The 19,452-nt window shown below is 41.8% G+C and overlaps 1 protein-coding gene and 1 long non-coding RNA gene across 5 annotated transcripts in view; one reads left to right on the top strand and one right to left on the bottom strand.

Moving 5' to 3' along the window:
- The window catches only part of LOC132819511 (uncharacterized), an 82,858-nt gene extending 68,618 nt beyond the window's left edge, over nt 1-14,240 (bottom strand). The window contains exons 1-2 of the long non-coding RNA XR_009645094.1: nt 14,157-14,240; nt 11,614-11,680 (exon numbers count right to left, since the gene is read on the bottom strand). This is a non-coding gene — a long non-coding RNA (uncharacterized LOC132819511). The remainder of the gene's footprint in view (nt 1-11,613; nt 11,681-14,156) is intronic.
- A 1,556-nt stretch (nt 14,241-15,796) lies between these two features.
- The window catches only part of ralgapa2 (Ral GTPase activating protein catalytic subunit alpha 2), a 564,036-nt gene continuing 560,380 nt past the window's right edge, over nt 15,797-19,452 (top strand). For all 4 annotated transcript variants that reach the window (XM_060831798.1, XM_060831795.1, XM_060831796.1 and 1 more), the window contains exon 1: nt 15,797-16,115. In XM_060831798.1, coding sequence (XP_060687781.1) covers nt 16,010-16,115 — 106 coding nt within the window. In that variant the 5' untranslated portion in view covers nt 15,797-16,009. The remainder of the gene's footprint in view (nt 16,116-19,452) is intronic.

The raw sequence follows: 19,452 nt of genomic DNA, 5'->3' as shown, positions 1-19,452 counted from the left end.
TGGGCTGTTCTACAATGACCCTGGCCGAAGTGTGGGCAGTGTTCTTGCTGAAAGTTGAGGATATTTTCGACAAATCATCAGCCAGTGTAGAGGAGGATACCGTGTGGTCCAGCAATACTCATTGTAGACCAATTATTTTGAAAGATCCCGGCACCTGAGAGTGATCCAGGCTATAAGAATCAACGCAGTGCTTTGGTTATCTACCACAACCATGCTACATATGGCTGTTGTGCTCACAAATAATTTGAACAATAATGAATTAGAATCCATTTTGTTCACCAAGGATGCCGGTGGACAAAGGGGTGCTATATTAATATGCACCTGCAGGGAACTCAATGTCCAAAAATCAGAATGCCCTCTCCTCTTAGGAAAAGTGACCAGATGCTGATGTGCCTTCATATCCAGGTGACAATTTGTTGCCTACAGACCCTGAAACAATACCTTCATGATGAGGACCTTGCTAAATGGTGGGCTGGTGACATACTCCTTTTGCAGATGCACAGCTTCAATAATCACATGCAAAAAATCTATATTTCAGGAGCAGTGCTCTCAGGAAATGGAAAAGAGCTACCGTCTAACACAGTTCATGACCTGCAACACAGTATCAATGAGGATGAGCACCTCGCCAATACCTTCTCCACACCTCCACTGCTTGCCTTTAAACAACCACCAAACCTCAAAAAGATCATTGCTCGTAGGAGGCTGCCCAGCTTTCAGGACAGCTCCATATAACCCTGTCATGGTAGGCGCTGCAAGACATGTCAGAGGGTGGATGTGGATACCACCATTACACGTGGGGACACCTCCCACCACGTACGTGGCAGGTAATCATGTAACTCAGCCAACGTTGTCTATCTTATACGTTGCAGGCAAGGATGCCCTGAGGCATGGTACATTGGGGAAACCAAGCAAAGGATACGGCAACGGATGAAAGGGCACCACACAACAATCAACAAACAGGAGTGTTCCCTCCCAGTTGGGGAACACTTCAGCAGTCCAGGACATTCGACCTCGGACCTTCGGGTGACCTTCCTTCAAGGCGGACTTCGGGACAGGCAGCAGTGAAAAGTGGCCAAGCAGAGGCTGATAGCTAACTTCCATACCCATAGGGAGGCCTCAACCGGGACCTTGAGTTCATGCCATACTACAGGTGACCACCATTGCACTATATATACACGCAGGCACTCCTGTACACACACACGGACACACATATACCCAGACACGCACACAGACACACACACACACCCTCACAGACACACACACTCCCAACCTCAGAATGCATCCTCTCGGAGACTTAGACCACTCTACACTCATACACACACATATACATATACACTCTCATACACACTCACAACCCCCCACCCCAGACGCACACACACACACTCCCTCACAGACTTAAGACATTCTACACTCACATACACACACATATACACTCTCTCACACTCCCAACCCAGACAGACAGACACACATACACGCACACACACAAAGATCCACATGTACACATATACATATATGTTTGTGGGGTGGATTTATACTTGCAGAGTTACATTGTACTTTGCTCAAAAACTGCATGAATTCATGTAAAACTCTGTTATCTCACTTTTTAGATTAGAATCAATCTTAACACCATGGTACAGACAGAGAACATGGGGGTTAAAACCTTCAACATATTGTCTATCTAACACCAATTGTTACAGTTAACCTGAGAATGCTATTTAAAAAAAACGTTTTGTGATTTACACATGAAAGAAGTGAAACTATCATGGTATTTGAACAAATGAAAGACTCAACAGACAATCAAGGTATTTTTAAATGTATAATTTCAGTTACATCACACTGTAAACTTTTGCTATAAATTCTGTGCCTTACAATTGTGTCCCCCACAATCACCTGATGAAGGAGCAGCGCTCCGAAAGCTAGTGCCTCCAATTCAACCTGTTGGACTATAACCTGGTGTTGTGTGATTTTTAACTTTAATTTTCACAGTTTTTGCTCAAGTTCAGTGTATTGCAATAAAGTTATTGTGTTTCTGAAGAAATTTTGTGTGAATTGCTGCTGTCCTTAGTAGAAGTCATGCTGCAGCTCTGCAGGATATTGGTTAGGAGAAAGTGAGGATTGCAGATGCTGGAGATCAGAGTCAAGAATGTGGTGCTGGAAAAGCGCAGCAGGTCAGGCAGCATCCAAGGAGCAGGAGAATCAATATTTTGGGCATAAGCTCTTCATCAAGAATGAGACATTAGTTAGGCCACTTTTGCAATACTCTGTGCCATTCTGGTCTCCCTTCGAAAGGAAGGATGTTGAAAGGGTTCAGAAAAGCTTTACAAGGATGTCAGTATTGGAAAGTTTGATCTATAGGGAGAGTCTGAATAGGCTGAGATTGTTTTCGCTGGAGCATCAGAGGCTGAAGGGTGATCTCATGGAGGTTTGTAAAATGATGAGGGACATGGATGGGGTAAATAGACAAGGTTTTTTTTTACTGAGGTGGGGGAGTCCAGAACTAGAGGGCATAGGTTTAGGGTGAGAGAGGTAAAATTTAAAAGGGACCTAAGGGGCAACTTTTTCACAAAAGGGTGATGCGTGTATGAAATAAGCCACCAGAGGAAGTGGTAGAGGCTGGTACAATTATAACATTTAATAGGCAACTGGATGAGTATATGAATAGGAAGGGTTCAGAGGGATATGGGCCAAGTACTGGCAAATGGGACTAGATTAATTTAGGATATCTGGTTGGCATGGAGGAGTTGGACCCGAAGGGTCTGTTTCTGTGTTGTATATCCCTATGACTCCATAGTTAGGCAAATTAGGTTTTGGAGATCTCATTTGAATTTTATACATGCATACAGTTTGTGACAACTTATGAACAGTTGGGAATAGTTATAAGCACACTTACTCCAGTTGAGTTGTGATATATCAACAAGGAAATATTTCACAGGCCACAAAAGAAGTCATTATTAAGCATGTTAATGAAGCTGAGACAAGGAACATTTTGTGTGGATCAGCACTATAATATTAACACGTTCAAATAATAGTGCGGTCATTCAGTGCTCCATAATAGGGAACTGTTGTGAGGAGGGAAAAAAATACAAAGGTATTATTTTGAAAACAAATGACCATTGGAAACAAATGTTTTATGACCTGGTGAAAGAAACTCTTTTAAATTCTACCTGTGATAATGTTATCAGATCTTGGCCTATTGGCAAGAAGTACATTGCCAACAGCTCAACTATATTGGCAATTCATTATAAAAATGTGCTTTAGCTTTAGTATCTATATCAAACATCGTGATGATAGGAGATATATTTGATAATACAGAGTAGAAGATTGAAAATGTTTGAGTGAGAAACTGGATTTGGCTGGTTTTCACAATGTGTGCTCAGTTCAGGTGAAGCAAGAAGCATGGAAACTTGACACTGCCTGCTCATTTCAATGATGCAAATTGCACTCCGATACATAGCACACTGCTGAGTGGGTCCACACTCAAAAGAAGACCCGGCACTGTGCATGGCACACATGTTCCAACCAGTCCGCAAAGCTGTCTTAAATTGAAATAACAATCACAAAATAGAAGCTTCTCCTGACTGTCTGTGAAGGAATTGGCTACAAGGAGAAGCCCTCCTAATGGACTAGCAGGAAACAAAGAGGTTCCCCCACCTTTTCTGATGCAGTACTATAGTCATTGTTATAAAACAAAATCATCATAGTCTCAGAGAACCATAGGTCTGCTCTCTCATTAGTGAGAGATGACAGGTGGTGGCTTAACCTGGGAGTCACCACATCTTGGGCGATGGACAATGTTGAGAAGGAGAGACCTTCTTGGTAACTTCAGCTGGTATTGGGATGGAGGCACTGTTGCAGAAAATGGTCAGGAGGAGAAGCAATGTGTGTGATGGGGTGGTGGTTCTTAAGGCAAAACCTGAGAAGGTAATGAGCAGGTGACCATGAAGATTGATTTCTGTAGACCAGCCTCAATAATATTGTAGTAGTGTCAGAAGAAGTTTAATGACCTCACAATGACAGACAAGTTCAGTGAATGCATCCTCAAAGAACATCTCCACAGCCATGAAACCAACAATCTTTATTCATTATGCTCAATGCATCACAACCTCATTACTCACCAGATAGAAATCAGACTGGCCTAACATTAAGTTCTTCGTCTCACTCACACAATTGCCATCTTCACATTCAACTTTTGCAGCTTCTACATTTTTCCAGATATTTAGGCACAGCAGACTTATCATCCAACCATATTGCAGCATAAACTCTTTCTTCTTTCTTGCAAGCCAAGATGGCCACCAACAGGAGAAACAGAGTCAAACCAGAGATGATGGGCATGCATACACCCTCCCTTCTGAGGGAGACAGTGTTCTGCATTAAATGGGCAATTGTGACCAAGTCTAATGCATCTGGGGTTGCTATAAACATTTGGGTTGATTATGTGTTATTTCCTTATGCACTTTCTCAAATCTCATTTCCTTCTCAGGCTGCTACTTGCTACGAATTACAAGCTTCAGATGGTATGACCTTGGATCTCTTACATTCCACCCAAATCCACTTACCTCACCCGAGCTCTTCTCATTTAGGAATTGATCCCTTGAATTGTGAATGTCACACTATTATTTTAAAAATACATGAGAGACAGGCCAGAAAGTTTTGGATTTCTTAGTTTATTGTCTACTATGGGGAATTAATTAATATCTTTAGGAGAAAGAATTATCTCAGGAATGAAGGGCTTCTCATATCGGGGGGGGGGGTTGAAGATGCTGGGTCTTATTGAAATTTGCAGAAAACTGACTGGCATGGACAGAGTGGACTTGGAAAACACACTTCCACTAGTAGGAGAGACTAGGACCCAGGGGCACAGCCTCAGAGTGAATGGACAACTTTTCAGAACTAAGATGAGGAGGAATTTCTTCAGCCAGAGGGTGGAGAATATACAGTCACAGAGAGAGAAGTCAAATTGGACACAGGCCCCTTAGAAAATGGACCTGGGTGGGGGGAGGTGGAACTGTTTTAGGGAACATGAAAATAACAGATGAGGTTAGCAGACATTTTGCACCAGACTTTATGGTAGAAAATTCTCAAACATTCCATTAATACAAAAGAATATGGGAAAGAATCAAATACCATCACCATGACTAAAGAAGTACAATTGGTTCTGATATAATGCAATAATTTGGTTCTCGTGCAATCTTGCATTATAATAAAATTGCACAATGGACACATCATTTAAACTAATGGAACTGGAATCGTGTTATATCCAATACAGGTAAGGAAAGTTTGTGTTCTGCAAATAAAGGTATAAATTCTTCAATTGTGTTAAAACCAATTCACATTGAAGAAACATGCCTTACAGCAGAACCATCTGTAATTCTAGACAAACTAATGGGGCTGAAGGCAGATAAGTCCTCTGGCCCTGATGGCTCGCATCCTAGGATCCTAAAAGAGGGAGCTACAGAGATAATGGAAGAATTAGTTATTATTTTCCAAAAACCATTGGATTCTGGGGAGGTACCACAGGATTGGAAAACTGTTACTGTGACATCCCTATTCAAAATGGGAAGGAGGCAAAAAGTGGGTAACTATGGGCTAATTAACCTAATGTCTATTGTTGGAAAAGTATTCAAATCAATTCCTAAGGAAGTAAGAACAGAACATGTGGAAAGTCAAAATCTAATCAAGCAGAGTCAGCATGGCTTTCTGAATGGGAAATCATGTCTGACTAATTTATTAACGTTTTTCAGGGAAGTCTCAATCGGCATAAGTAGAGGGGAACCAGTAGATATATTGTATTTGGACTTTCAGAAGGCATTCAACAAAGTACCTCACAAAAGGTTTAATATAAAAAGATGTCACTTTGGAGATAATATATTAGCATGAACAGAGAATTGGCTCATGGACAGGAAACATCGAGTGGGAATAAGATGTTCTTTTTCAGACTGGTGACCTGCGACCAGTGGTTTCCATAGGAATCAGAGCCAGGATTGCCACTGTTTACAATATATATTAATGACTTGGAGGAAGGAGATGAGTGTACTGTAGTCAAATTTGCAAATGTCTTAAAAAGAGGTGGAAAGGCAGGTTGTGAGAGGGATATAGTCAGTTGACAGAAAGATATTTACATGTTAAGTAAATCGGAAAAAAGTTGACAAACGGTGTACAATGTGGGAAAATTCGAAGCTGTTCATTTTGGAAAGACGAACAAAGAGACATAATATTATTTAAATGGAGAGAAATTGCAGCAACTGCAACACAAAAGGACTTGGGGGAGACTTGTGCATGAAACACAGAAAGCTAGCACACAGGTGCAGCAGATAATCAGGCTAATAGAATATTGATCCTTATTTCAAAGGGGTTGCACTATTAAAGTAGGGAAGTCTTACTGCAACTGTACAAGGTGCTAGTGAGATCATATCTGGAGTACTGTGAGCAATTTTGGTTCCCTTGTTTAAGGAAAGATATCATATCACTGCAGCCAGTTCTGAGAAGGTTCACTGAGATGACTCTGGTAGGAAGGGATTGCCTTATGTGTAAACGTTAAACATGTTAGAAGTCTATTGACTGGAGTTTAGAAGAATGAGAGGTGATCTCATTGAAACATACAGGATTCTTAAGGGGTTTGATAAGGTAAATGCTGAGAGGATGCTACTCTTCATTGGAGAGTCTAGAATCAGAGGCCATTTTTTTTAGAATACAGGGATGTCAATTCAAGACTGAGATGAGGACAGATTTCTTTTCTCACAAGTTGAGAGTCTTTGGAACTCCTTGTCACAGAGACCCTTAAGGGCAGTGTAAATTAAGGCTGAGATAAATATCTTCTTGCTCAATGGTGGAATCAATGGTTATGGAGAAAGGGTAGGAAAGCGTATTTGAGAACATCGGATCAGCCATGATTCTATTGAATGACAGAGAAGAGTTGAGGGGCCTAACAGTCTAATCTTGTTCCTATTTCTTCTAGTCTTACATCAGCATGATTGATGCAGACGCTATGGCTGAATGGCTTAATTCTGCTCCTATATCATATGGTTTTATGGAACAAGAACACTTCGTTAAATACGGACTGATGAGAGCGCGAGATAGCGGGAGCTAGTTAATTAACATGTCGACATTTTTGGAAATGTACTTAAACTGGTTTCTAAGGGAATAAATAAATAAAAGTTATTTATATAGACTTTGTGAATGCATATGACAGGGATTTGCATCACAAACAAAAAGAAAGTGCATGAAATTGGAGGGAACCTATTTACGTGGGACAGAGTGAGCACTTGATGCCAGATGATTGCTACTTTTGGAACACAGCCAGAAGGCCCTAGTACCAGCTGTCATTGTCACTGCTGTGGCAAAGGCTGATTATCCTCTGTTGCTTTGAGGCATAAGCTTCTGCTATGCATGAGCCAGTGTGCAGGAATGTCTGGTTTCTGAGAACAACATGGACTTACAAATTTAAATGAGTTTGGGTCATTACTAATTGCATCTTAGGTGAACTCCAAATAGTTGAGGCCAGGTGAAAGAAGGAACAGGAATATTATTTTGCTTTCGTTGCTTGTAGTCAAATCAATTTTGGAGCCTGAAGCTGGTGCTCTGTTTTAAACTAATTCCAGTTACCTGACTGTACTCATTCCCTTATTTTCAGAAATGCTACAGTGGTTCGAGAAGGCAGCTTCTCATCACCTTCAAAGGAAACTAGGGATAGACTTTGAATTATACTGAACAGAATATTTAGAAACAGGAATAAAAAAAATGGATCATAAAATCACTGAACTGTGGTGCAGAAATTGTCCCTGAATGGGCTTTCTAATGAACTACATGACTTAATGTCATTCATCACCATTTCTTCTTAACTCTGCAGGTTATTTCTAGCTAAATGATCAGCTAGTGCCCTCCTGATTACTTTGATTAGAATTTGTCCACCACTATTCCAGGCAGTGCATTTAAAACTCAAACCATTCGCTGTGCAAAAATGTTTTCTCTCACATTACATTTACTTGTTTTGTAAATCACTTTAAATCTATGCCCTCTCATTCTTGACAGTTTTACGTGACGGGACAGTTTCTCTCTGTCTACATTGTCTGGGCGTAAGGATTTTGAAATCTTATATCAAATCTCCTCTTTACCTTCTCCACTCCCAGGAGAAATGCCCTGACTTCTCCAATTTATCTTCATAACTGAGATTTGTGATACCTAATATCTCTTAAACATCTTCTGCGCTTACCATCCTGATTTAGAAGCAGATCACCACTTTGTTGTTAATACTGAATCAAAATCCTAGAATTCCCTCCCTAATAGCTTAGTGGGTCAACCCACAGCAGGTGGAATGCAGCAGTTCAAGAAGGCAGCTCACTACCACATTCTCAAGGGTAACTAGGAATAGCCAGCCAGTGATGCCCACATCTCACTAATGAAATTAAAAATCTTTATCCCATGTGTTCACATCCTTCCTAAAGTGCAGGCCCAAAACAAAACAATACCCCAGCTGAATTCTAATTGATGTCTTGTATAACAACAATTATATTTTAAAGGCTATATTTAAAACAAAAAGCCTGAACTCAAGATAGCTCTGAGCTGTTTCCAATGGAAAGGGTAATCATGAGCAGTACTAGGAAGTACTATAGACTGAAAGGAGTAAAGGCCTGGGAACAGCTTAGAAGTCATGTTTTAGGGGAAGTTCATCTACCCCTAACCTAACCTTGCTTAATCCATAGTAGGGGAGAGAAAATCATTTCCAGACTTTTTTTCTTTTATTTTGGTTGCTCTGTATTATTTTACTTTGCAATCTTACATATTACATAAAACACAAAAATTACATAAGAGTTTACTCCAACTCTTATAGATGTTGATCATTGGTAACTGTCATGGACATGTTCATGTGTTCTTTGTTTACTCTCTTTTGGGCACCAGCATTTCTAGGGCATGTGTGAATTTTCTTACCCTTGGAGCGATTGCATCAATTTTGAATAACCCAGTAGTAAGCTTTGTGTATTTAAAATGAAGATTACTTTTTCTCACATATTTCCCCTAGGTGTTAACAAAAAACGTGATGTCTCAGTGATATAACTCACCTATAGTATACACACAAACATTTAGGTACAAATCAATGTAAGACAGTACTTATAAAAACTAATTATAACACAGGCAATACTTTCATGCAGGCCTGACATTTCTTTGGTTGAGTAGTTACTTGGTTTAAAGATGATCTTGGTAAAAAATGGAAAAAATTTAGGTAAACATTTCCCAGCAGATGCATTAGTTCTTGTAGTTGATCTGCTCATAGGTAGATTTTTCAGGTTAGCTTGAAGATTATTATGGTCCCAGCTGTTACTTATGAATGAGTTAGATTCCAGCATGAAATCTGGCAGGATAGGTCATTTTTAAAAAATCTAGTTAACTGAAACAAGGTCATGAGGATTTTGAGTTTTTTGCCAACAAAAGACAGCGCATGGCGTTGGAGGGTTGCTTTTCAGACTGGAGGCCTGTGACCAGCGGTGTGCCACAAGGATCAGTGCTGGGTAAACTGCTTTTTGTCATTTATATAAATGATTTGGATGTGAACATAAGAGGTATGGTTAGTAAATTTGCGGTGACACCAAAATTGGTTGCGAAGTGGACAATGAAGTACGTTACCTCAGAATACAACAGAACCTTGACCAGATGGGCCGAGGAATGGCAAATGGAATTTAATTTAGATAAATATGAGGTGCTGCATTTTGGAAAGGCAAATCAGAGTAGAACTTATACATTTAATGATAAGGTTTCACAGAGTGTTGTTGAACAAAGAGACCTTAGAGAACAGGTTCATTGTTCCTTGAAAGTGGAGCCGCAGGTAGACAGGATAGTGAAGAAGGTGTTTGGTACACTTGCCTTTATTGGTGAGGGATGTTGCCAGGGTTGGAGGGTTTCAGCAAGAGGGAGAGGCTGAATAGGCTGGGGCTATTTTCCCTGGAGTGTTGGAAGCTGAGGGGTAACCTTATGGAAGTTTATAAAATCATGGAGGGGCATAGATAGGGTGAATAGTTCAGGTCTTTTCCCTGGATAGGGGAGGCCAAAACTAAAGGGCATAGGTTTAAGGTGAGAGGGGAAAGATTTAAAAGGGACCTAAGGGGCAACTTTTTCACGCAAAGGGTGGTGCACGTATGAGTTGTCAGAGGGAGTGGTGGAGGCTGGTACAATTACACCATTTAAAAGACATCTGGATGGGTATAGGAATAGGAAGGATTTAGAGGGAAATGAGCAAAATGCTGGCAAATGGGACTAGATTTATTTAGGATATCTGGTTGGCAAGGCCAAGTTGAATTGAAGGGTCTGTTTCCATGCTGGATTAAATCAAAGACGATCAAGCTATTTAGATGTATAACACTGTTTTGAAAAGTCGTAAAATATCCAAAGTTTCACCCTTTTCCCATCACCATCAATTTGCAGCAATTCAAATTCAGAGAAATTACACTACAATAATTTAAAAATTTGTTTTAATCAATTTTCTCCAGTTTGTCCTGTGGACTCTTCTCACACGGATACTTAAAACTGACAACCTAGATTTTCTAGTTTTGAACAGCCTGTGGATTTCTAACCACATACTCCTGGTCTGGATATGGCATAACTATAATGTTTCTGCTGAGTTGTTATTCTCTTAATTGCTCTAAGAAAGCTGCTTTCTAGGAGACTAAACTTGCTTCAGATCAAAGTCTCCTTCAAAATGCCCAAAAAACTTTCAATCACTGTTGTTTTTCTAATCTAAAAATTAATCCCTGAACCAAAAATGAGCCTTCAAAGATTGCCCTACTTCTCAAACTCCTACAGTAATACAACTTTCCATTAACACTCCAGGAGGTTCTCAGCTCTCTGACACATACTGGATTTGGTGGCTTACAAAAAACAAATCTTTCAGATCAGTAATTAAAATCCATATGCCACTATTTTAAAATCAATTAAAAAATCATATTAACATGTACATAGTTTTCATCACAAGATTGTAAAAAAGCATGTCTTTCATTCTCTTTCAATGTACTGGCTGAAGAGTTGATTGCTGTCTTGTGTGCTAGACTCCTCTTGATCTAATGGAATTCTCCCTGCTCTGCTCAAAAGCAGTCTGAATTTCTGCTACAAATTTTAGTTTGGGGAAAAAAAAACCTTACCCACATACCCTTGTGGCAAATGTTGAGTCATAGTCCAAATAAAGAATTGTGATAACATAATCAGCTGTCCACATCTTCTCCAACCCTGTGATTTTAAGTGGCAGCCTACTTTTGTTTTTGACAAAAAAATTGCAAGTTTTATGATGATGGTGCTGAGGAATTGTGATTATCCCCTGTGTGAAACCACAGTGTGGCACAATCAAATCAAAAATCAACTTTGCACTGTCAACTGACAAGAGAATTCAATCCACAATTTCATCTGACAATCCTATCTTGTGAATCTGGAACTATTTTTTCTTGTCAGTTTTTAAAAATACATTATCTTGTACCACACTGAAACCGGATGTTCCATGACACTGACATCATCAGTGTGCACCTGGAACCAGAAGTTGTCAATGACTGACCCCCATATGCACAAGCACTGTGCCACTGAGCCCAAGAAACCCTCACCAAACTCACTTGGTACCCAGTCCCATTTGGTACCTACCTGGCTGCATGCACACCTGATTATTCTGAGACACTGATGCCTCACTCACCGTCTTGTTTCATCACTCCTAGGACAATGAATAGAAAGGCAGTGAGAGCAAAGAAATGAGGGGTCTGTCAGTTGCAGATTCGAGGTGCACATTGATGGTGTCAGTGAGGGGTCAGGACCTGGGCAATCAAATGTCACCGCTTTGCTCCATCACTCCTAGGACATTAAATAGAGTAGCAGTGAAAGCAAAGAAGTGAGGGATCAGTCAGTTCCAGATTCCAGGTGCACATTGATGATGTCAGTGAGGGGTCAGGACTTGGGCAGTCAAATTTCGGGAGTCAGGCAGTGTGCAAATCACAACCTCAGGTTTGATTTATCTTAAAATATTTGAAAACACTAATTTTATTGCTTGTATTCTGCTGTGCAAGCACATTGTTGCAGGATTGCTGGCAGTGACGTCATAGCTACCGTGACTGTATAGGCTGTGAGTGCACCCCAGCGGTTGCAGAGGCAACATAAGCAGAATGAAGCCTTTAAGGTACAATATTAATCATTTATAAACATGGGAGACTGATTAGCAAGGTTAGATCTCATGGAATACAGGGAGAACTAGTCATTTGGATACAGAACTGGGTCAAAGATAGAAGACAGAGGGTGGTGGTGGAGGGTTGTTTTTCAGATGGGAGACCTGTGACCAGTGGAGTGCCACAAGGAGCAGTGCTGGGTCCACTACTTTTTGTCATTTACATAAACGATTTGGATGCCAGCATAAGAGGTATAGTTAGTAAGTTTGTAGATGACACCAAAATTGGAGGTGTAGTGGACAGCGAAGAGGGTTACCTCAGATTACAACAGGATCTGGATCAGATGGGCCAATGGACTGAGAAGTGGCAGATGGAGTTTAATTCAGATAAATGTGAGGTGCTGCATTTTGGTAAAGCAAATCTTTTCAGGACTTATACACTAAATGGTAAAGTCCTAGGGAGTGTTGCTGACAGAGAGACCTTGGAGTGCAGGTTCATAGCTGCTTGAAAGTGGAGTCACAGGTAGATAGGATAGTGTAGAAGGCGTTTGGTATGCTTTCCGTTATTGGTCAGAATATTGAGTACAGGTGTTAGGAGGTCATGTTGAGGCTGTACAGGACATTGGTTAGACCACTGTTGGAATATTGCGTGCAATTCTGGTGTCCTTCCTATCAGAAAGATATTGTGAAACTTGAAAGGGTTTAGAAAAGATTTACAAGGATGTTGCCAGGGTTGGAGGATTTGAGCTACAGGGAAAGGCTGAACAGGTTGGGGCTGTTTTCCCTGGAGCGCGGAGGCTGAGGGGTGACCTTATAGAGGTTTACAAAATTATGAGAGGCATGGATAGGATAAATAGACAAATTTTCCCTGGGGTCGGGGAGTCCAGAACTAGAGGGCATAGGTTTAGGGTGAGAGGGGAAAGATATAAAAGAGACCTAAGGGGCAACATTTTCACACAGAGGGTGGTACGCGTATGGAATGAGCTGCCAGAGGAAGTAGTGGAGGCTGGTACAATTGCAACATTAAGAGGCATTTGGATAGGTATATGAATAGGAAGGGTTTGGAGGGATATGGGACAGGTGCTGGCAGGTGGGACTAGATTGGGTTGGGATATCAGGTCGGCATGGATGAGTTGGGCTGAAGGGTCTGTTTCCATGTTGTACATCTCTATGACTCTAATCATGCATGCACTGATGTGTCAACACTCTGATAAATACGGCATTGCACCTGGATAGTCACGACAAGGTTACATTTTTCCAGTCAAACCACATCAAAGGGCGGAGAATAACTGAACAAACATAAGGGCCCAGGGAAATGGGAAGGACAAAGAAAGTCAAGAGAAGATGATGGGACAAGTAGAGGAGAAAAGGAGAAGACAGAGAGTGAATAGGAAGGTGGGGGGAGGAGTACTGAGGAGCTGCAAGGCAGAACAGCAGACACAAAAGGCTTGAGGCATTGTTGAATCAGTCTTCGGAAGGAGAAATCGGAATTTGGTCGGAATTATAGTCAGGTTGGCTCTTGAAAAAGACAATGAAGTAGGATAAGGAGAACCACAGATGGACTGTTGCAATATGTGGGTGATGGGTGGAACCAAGACATTTGCAAACAGTGGGTGGGTTGAAACAGGAAATTCACTCATCAGAAAAATAGATTACATAGGTAGCAGAAACACAGAAAATAATAGCAGGTGTAAGTCACTCAGCCCTTCCAGCCTGTTCACCATCCAATATGTTCATGACTGATCATCCACCTGAGTTCCTGTTTTCTCCCCATACCATTTGATCCCTTTAGCCCTAAGAATTATAATCAATTCCTTGAAAACATCCAATATTTTGGTCTCAACTGCTTTCTGTGGAAGAGAATTCCACAGGCTAACAGGTTAATTAGGGCTCTTGTGTTGCAGTGGTAGGGCTCAGTTCAAGTTTTCCACCCGGATGTGTATCACCACATGTGTGAGTAATTGGACGAAAAATGTTTCCAGCCAAATACCATTCATTATTGTTGGGTATGGAGATGTTGCAAAATACTCACCATGTGCTGGATAGTGGGTGGGGTCAGGGGGGTGTGGGAATGCAAAGCTCGGCCTCCATGCTGTCTTGGTTCACCTCTGCACAGGCACAATCCTGAGGAGGACACCCTGGATGAGTGATTTAGAGGAGCTGGAGTTAGATTGGGGTGGACAAAGTTAAAATCACACAACACCTGGTTATAGTCCAACATTTTTATTTGGAAGCACCAGCTTTCAAAGCACTGCTTCTTCATCAGGTGGTTGTAGAGCAGGAGCATAAAACACAGAATTTATAACAAATGTTACAGTGTCATATAGGTGAAATATATTAAACACACTTAGATTATGTCTTTCATCTATTAGAATGGTTTTGCTAGCTTCTGTTTGTTAATATGTAAATTCCAGAGTTCCTTTTAAGTTACATTTTCAAGGTAACTTCAGTTCTTCTTACAAAATGTGTCATTTCAGCTCAAACAAGGCATTCAAGGTGTGAGGTTAAGATCTGTCTGTATCCCAATCTGGAGTCAGACTGATTCTATTTCTAATGTGGGATTTACAGAATCTTACATGGATTGACTGTAGGTTATGCATTTTTTGAGCAAAATAAAATGTAATTCTGCAAGTACATATTCACCCCATAAAATAATATGTATGTGTGTGGAGAGACAGAGTGAGTGTGTGTGAGTGCATGTGAGAGTGTGTATACACTAGGTCAAGTATGTGTGTGAATGTGATGGGGTATAAGCCTGGGAGAGGATGCCTGCATGGGGGGGGTGTATGTCTGTGCCTGTGAGAGAGGGTCTGTGTTAGTGTGTATGTGGGAGTATATAGTGCCGTGGGGTCACCTGCAGTGTGACATGAACCCAACGAGCTGAGGCCTCAACCGGCACCTTGGGTTCATGTCACACTACATGTGACCCCACTACACTATACACTCCCTCACACACACACACACACACATTCTCACGTGCACTCACACGCAGTAACATCCCACACTCACTCTGTCTCTCCTGCATGCATACACATACACATTTATGGGCTAATCTGTATTTGCAGAATTATATTTTAGTTTACTCAAAAAACACATAACCTACAGTCAATCCATGTAAGATTCTGTAAATCACATTTCAGAAATAGAACCAGTCTGACTCAAGATTAGGACACAGACAGACTTTAACCTCACACCTTTAATGCATTGTCTGAGCTGAAATGACACATTTCTTTAGAAAACATAGTCATCTTGAGACTGTAACTTAAAAGGAGTTCTGGGTTTTACATATATATCAATAAACCAAAACTAACAAAGCCAATCTAAAACATGAAAGACCTAATCTAAGTTTACTTAATATATTTCAGCCAGATAATACTGTAAATGTTTGCAAAAATTATGGTCCTGCTCCACAGCCACATGATGAAGAAGCAGCGCTTCGAAAACTTGTGCTTCTAAATAAACCTGGTGTGTAATTTTTAACCGTGGATGAGGATGCCTTGAAGCCCTACCTCCAAGCAGAGCGCTGTGAAGGACTTCGATGTGGGCGGAGCCAGGCAACTTCACGAAGCCCCGCCTCCACGCAGTGCGTGAGACGTCAGAGGAGGCGTTCCTCACGCGGGGGGGTGGGTGGCGCGCGAGGCGGACCCAATGACCGTTGCGCGTATGGCGGCGAGTTCCGTGTTTACACCAGAAGGACGGGAGGTGAGCCGAACGCCGTGTTAGTGAGGCGAGCAAGCCGGAGGAAGGAAAGGGCAACAAAAATAATAGAAGGATCTGAAAGACCGGCGGAGATGCATCGGGGAGCTTGAGGCCGGCTGTTGAAAAAGGGGAGAGCGCGGTTGGAGTGCGAACAAGACGGAGGTTTCGGGCCGCTCGCGGAACGGAATGTTTTCCAGAAAAGCTCATGGAGACGTCAAGAAATCTACACAGAAAGTTCTGGACCCAAAGAAGGATGTGCTGACCCGCCTCAAGCACCTGAGGACTCTGCTAGGTTGGTGACCAGGCGGGCAAACGCGGGAAGGGGATGGGAACGTGCGCCGACACAACTTGGCTGGGGGTGTGAGGGGGAGAGTGAGGAATGGGCCGTGTGGTCAGCCTCTCCTCACCGCTCCGCTCCGCCTCAGCTCACCTCGCGCCTCCGCCAGTGAAGGGCATCTCTACAACTGGTCCAATCGAGCGGGAAGCGCGCAGGCGCCGTCGAGGTTGTGTCGGCAGGAAATCCATGGGGGCTCAATAAACGTGACGGTCGGTGCGAATCCCAATAAATAATAACCCACACCCCCACCCCGCCAACAAAAAAGTAAAGTTAGTTTCTCACATTCACTCATCTCCTGCCCCCCCACCCCACAATACACGCGCCTCATCTCTGATCCACGCACCTTTCCCTTGACACCCCGACGCCGTGACCCCATTGCGCCCCCTCTGCCCTGGCGCCGTCTCCCCCTTGTGCCCCCTACCACCCTGGCACTGAGCCCCTTGCATTGCTCCCCACCCCACCTTGGTGCTAGGGCCTCCTTGTGCTGCTCCCCACCCCACCTTGGCGCTGTGTCCCCCTTGCGCTTCCCCCTCCCTCATCCTGGTGCCGTGTGCCCCTTGTGCCACCCTTATACCTGGCGTGTGACCCCTTGCAACTCCCTGGCGTGTGACCCCTTGCACCCCCTGGCGCTGTGTTCCCCTTGCAACCATTCCCCCCCACACTGATGCCACTTTCCCTCTCTCCCTGCCATCCCCCCATTGCACCACATATCTGTTGCCCCTTTAACCCTGCACACCACATGTCTTTTGCCTCCCCGCCCCCTCGTCACATTGCTCTCTCTCTTGGGCTTTCCACCTGCCAGGTCCCCTGTGTCTCTCAAACTCTCCACATCTGCATCTTGCTTCTCCATCCCCCCCCTTCTGTCCATCCCTGTTTCATTTCCACTCAAAACTCTGCATTCCCCAGTCTCCCCTCTTCTGTCACTCTCACCATCCCCCAAGCAACTCCATCTTCCTGGCCCCTCCAATTCACCAGGCCCCACATAACTTGGATTAGTGATGCTGGAAGAGCACAGCAGTTCAGGCAGCATCCGAGGAGCAGTAAAATTGACGTTTCGGGCAAAAGCCCTTCATCAGGAATTTCTCATCTTCCTGTGTCGCTTTCCTTTCTGTTTCTGTCAGTGCACTGCTTTCTCATATACTTCCCCCAGAGAGTAGGTAACCTGGACTCATTGTATATGCAGTCAGATTTCATGAGCTGTCACATTTTCAGAAGGCAAAGATAATCTCTTTTCTATTTGCTTTTTGTCATGGCTTCTTTCTACAAGCCAGTTATTTCTATTTTGGCGCAAAATAAAATAGCTTTTGATATTAACTTTGCTGGACAGTTGTGAAGTTGAGAATTTTAAGCAATATTTAAATGAACATCATTGTTCAGTTTGAGATTGGTTATGCATTGTTATTGAGAAACAATGCACTGTATTGTACTAAAACTTGGAACAGGGTGTTAGACTTTTCAATTTTAAATATCTAGTTAATCAAGATTCTAAATCTATGTACACCTCCTGTTCAGAAAGTTTAGAAACAACTGGAAAATATAAATAGTTATATTATGCTTTAATTATAATTGTATGGCATTTTGGATATTTCTGGACTTCTAAGTATTGAATTGTTGTAACAATGTTTGCATATGTGTGATTTTGCAGAAAGCAGTATAGAAACCTTTTTCATAAGTTTAGACAGCTTTCTTTCTCATGGGTTGAAAAAGTGTAAATGTCTTTGAACACTTGGAATTTTTGTTCCTTTTACAGAGTTTCTTTGCAGCTGTACCTCAATTGAGGTTTATGTAATATTAAATAAAGCAGATTCTGCATTAGGTGTGACCTTGATAGACATCCTTAATTTTTAGGTGTATATTAATTACTGAGTGCAATTAATTGAGAATCAGTATGAATTGCTTTGCTTTCTGCTATATGGCAAATCCTAATTTTCTGCATCTTTGTTTGAAGAATGATTTAGAGGTGCCGATGATAGACTGGGGTGTACCAAGTTAAAAAATACAGGACACCAGGTTATAATCCAACAGGTTTATTTGGAAGCACTAGGTTTTGGAGCACTGCTCCTTCACCAGGTGATTGTGGAGCACCTGATGAAGGAGCAGTGCTCCGAAACCTCATGCCTCCAAATAAACCTGTTGGATTATAACCTGCTGTCGTGTGATTTTTAACTTTGTTTGAAGAATTATGGACTCAGAATTTGCAGAGGAGTTTTTTTTAATGCTTGTTTGGTTGGCTGGAAACAGTGTCTGCAAAGCTTGTTGTGGTCAGCTTGTGATGGTGGCACTGCAGAGGGATTTGAAGCTAAATTAACTCGAAAGCATTCAGTAAGCCTTAAATGTCATGGTAAAGTTCATTGTGCAGGCTATGTTATCATGGAGATGAGTGGAGCACCGGGTTCTCTAGTTGCAGTTTATCTGTTGCCGTTTGCAGAATCCAGGCAGTGAGGACAAGAGAGGTCCCTGGAAGCAATCGATGGTGTGAATTAAAGAAGCGTAAAAACAGTATTCACTTGGTTTGGTTGAGAAAGATGGGAACTTGGAGAACCCTGATGTATGCTGTATGATACAAGACTTATTGAACTCTTTACTAACTGATTATCTGAACTTAACTCTTTTGGGATGAATTTTGTGCTTAGTAAAGGAAACAATGCTGCGGTGGTGAATGAAACATTCCATTTTGTCTACTTTTTTCGCAACAAGCAGTCTGGGTCAGGTTGCCACGGTTCAAGGCAAATTGGTATTCTCTGTATTCTGACCAAACAATTTGATTCTTTCTAATTCAAGGGCAAACATGTTTCTGCTTTATTTTTCAGCAGATCTCTTGGCTTTTGAGTGAAATTGATATTTGTGCTGAATTGGGAGCAGTTTTATGCTGCATGCCAAATGCATTGGCAACTGTATTGTTTTGTCCCAAATGCAGTTTTGCATGGGATTTGTACAGCTGCTTAAGGAGTTCATCAATTAAGATTATATATGACCTCTACGTCCTAGGCTAGAAAGTCATGTATTGTAGCTTGCAAATTCATCTAAATTCTTCCCTTCCCATCATTCAAAATATACACACTTGTAGATTTGATATGGAAAAATGGCATGTTTAACTTTAGATTTTTGGAGAGCAGTTGTTTGCAGAGCAAATAAAAATGTTCTTTGATTTTTCAATTGAATTCCACCTCCTTAGATTACAAGAGGATCACCCATGGCATCACCTATAGAAAATCAGAATTAAATGAACTTTTAAGTTCAAGTGATTCTATGGGTTTTTATTGGGAATTTGGAGCTTTTGGAATTTGAGATC

This window comes from Hemiscyllium ocellatum, chromosome 10 (genome assembly GCF_020745735.1).
Source record: "Hemiscyllium ocellatum isolate sHemOce1 chromosome 10, sHemOce1.pat.X.cur, whole genome shotgun sequence".
NCBI classification, from domain to species: Eukaryota; Metazoa; Chordata; class Chondrichthyes; order Orectolobiformes; family Hemiscylliidae; genus Hemiscyllium; species Hemiscyllium ocellatum.
The sequence above is the reverse complement of the archived record's forward strand: the minus strand, read 5'-3'. Positions and strand labels throughout refer to the sequence as shown.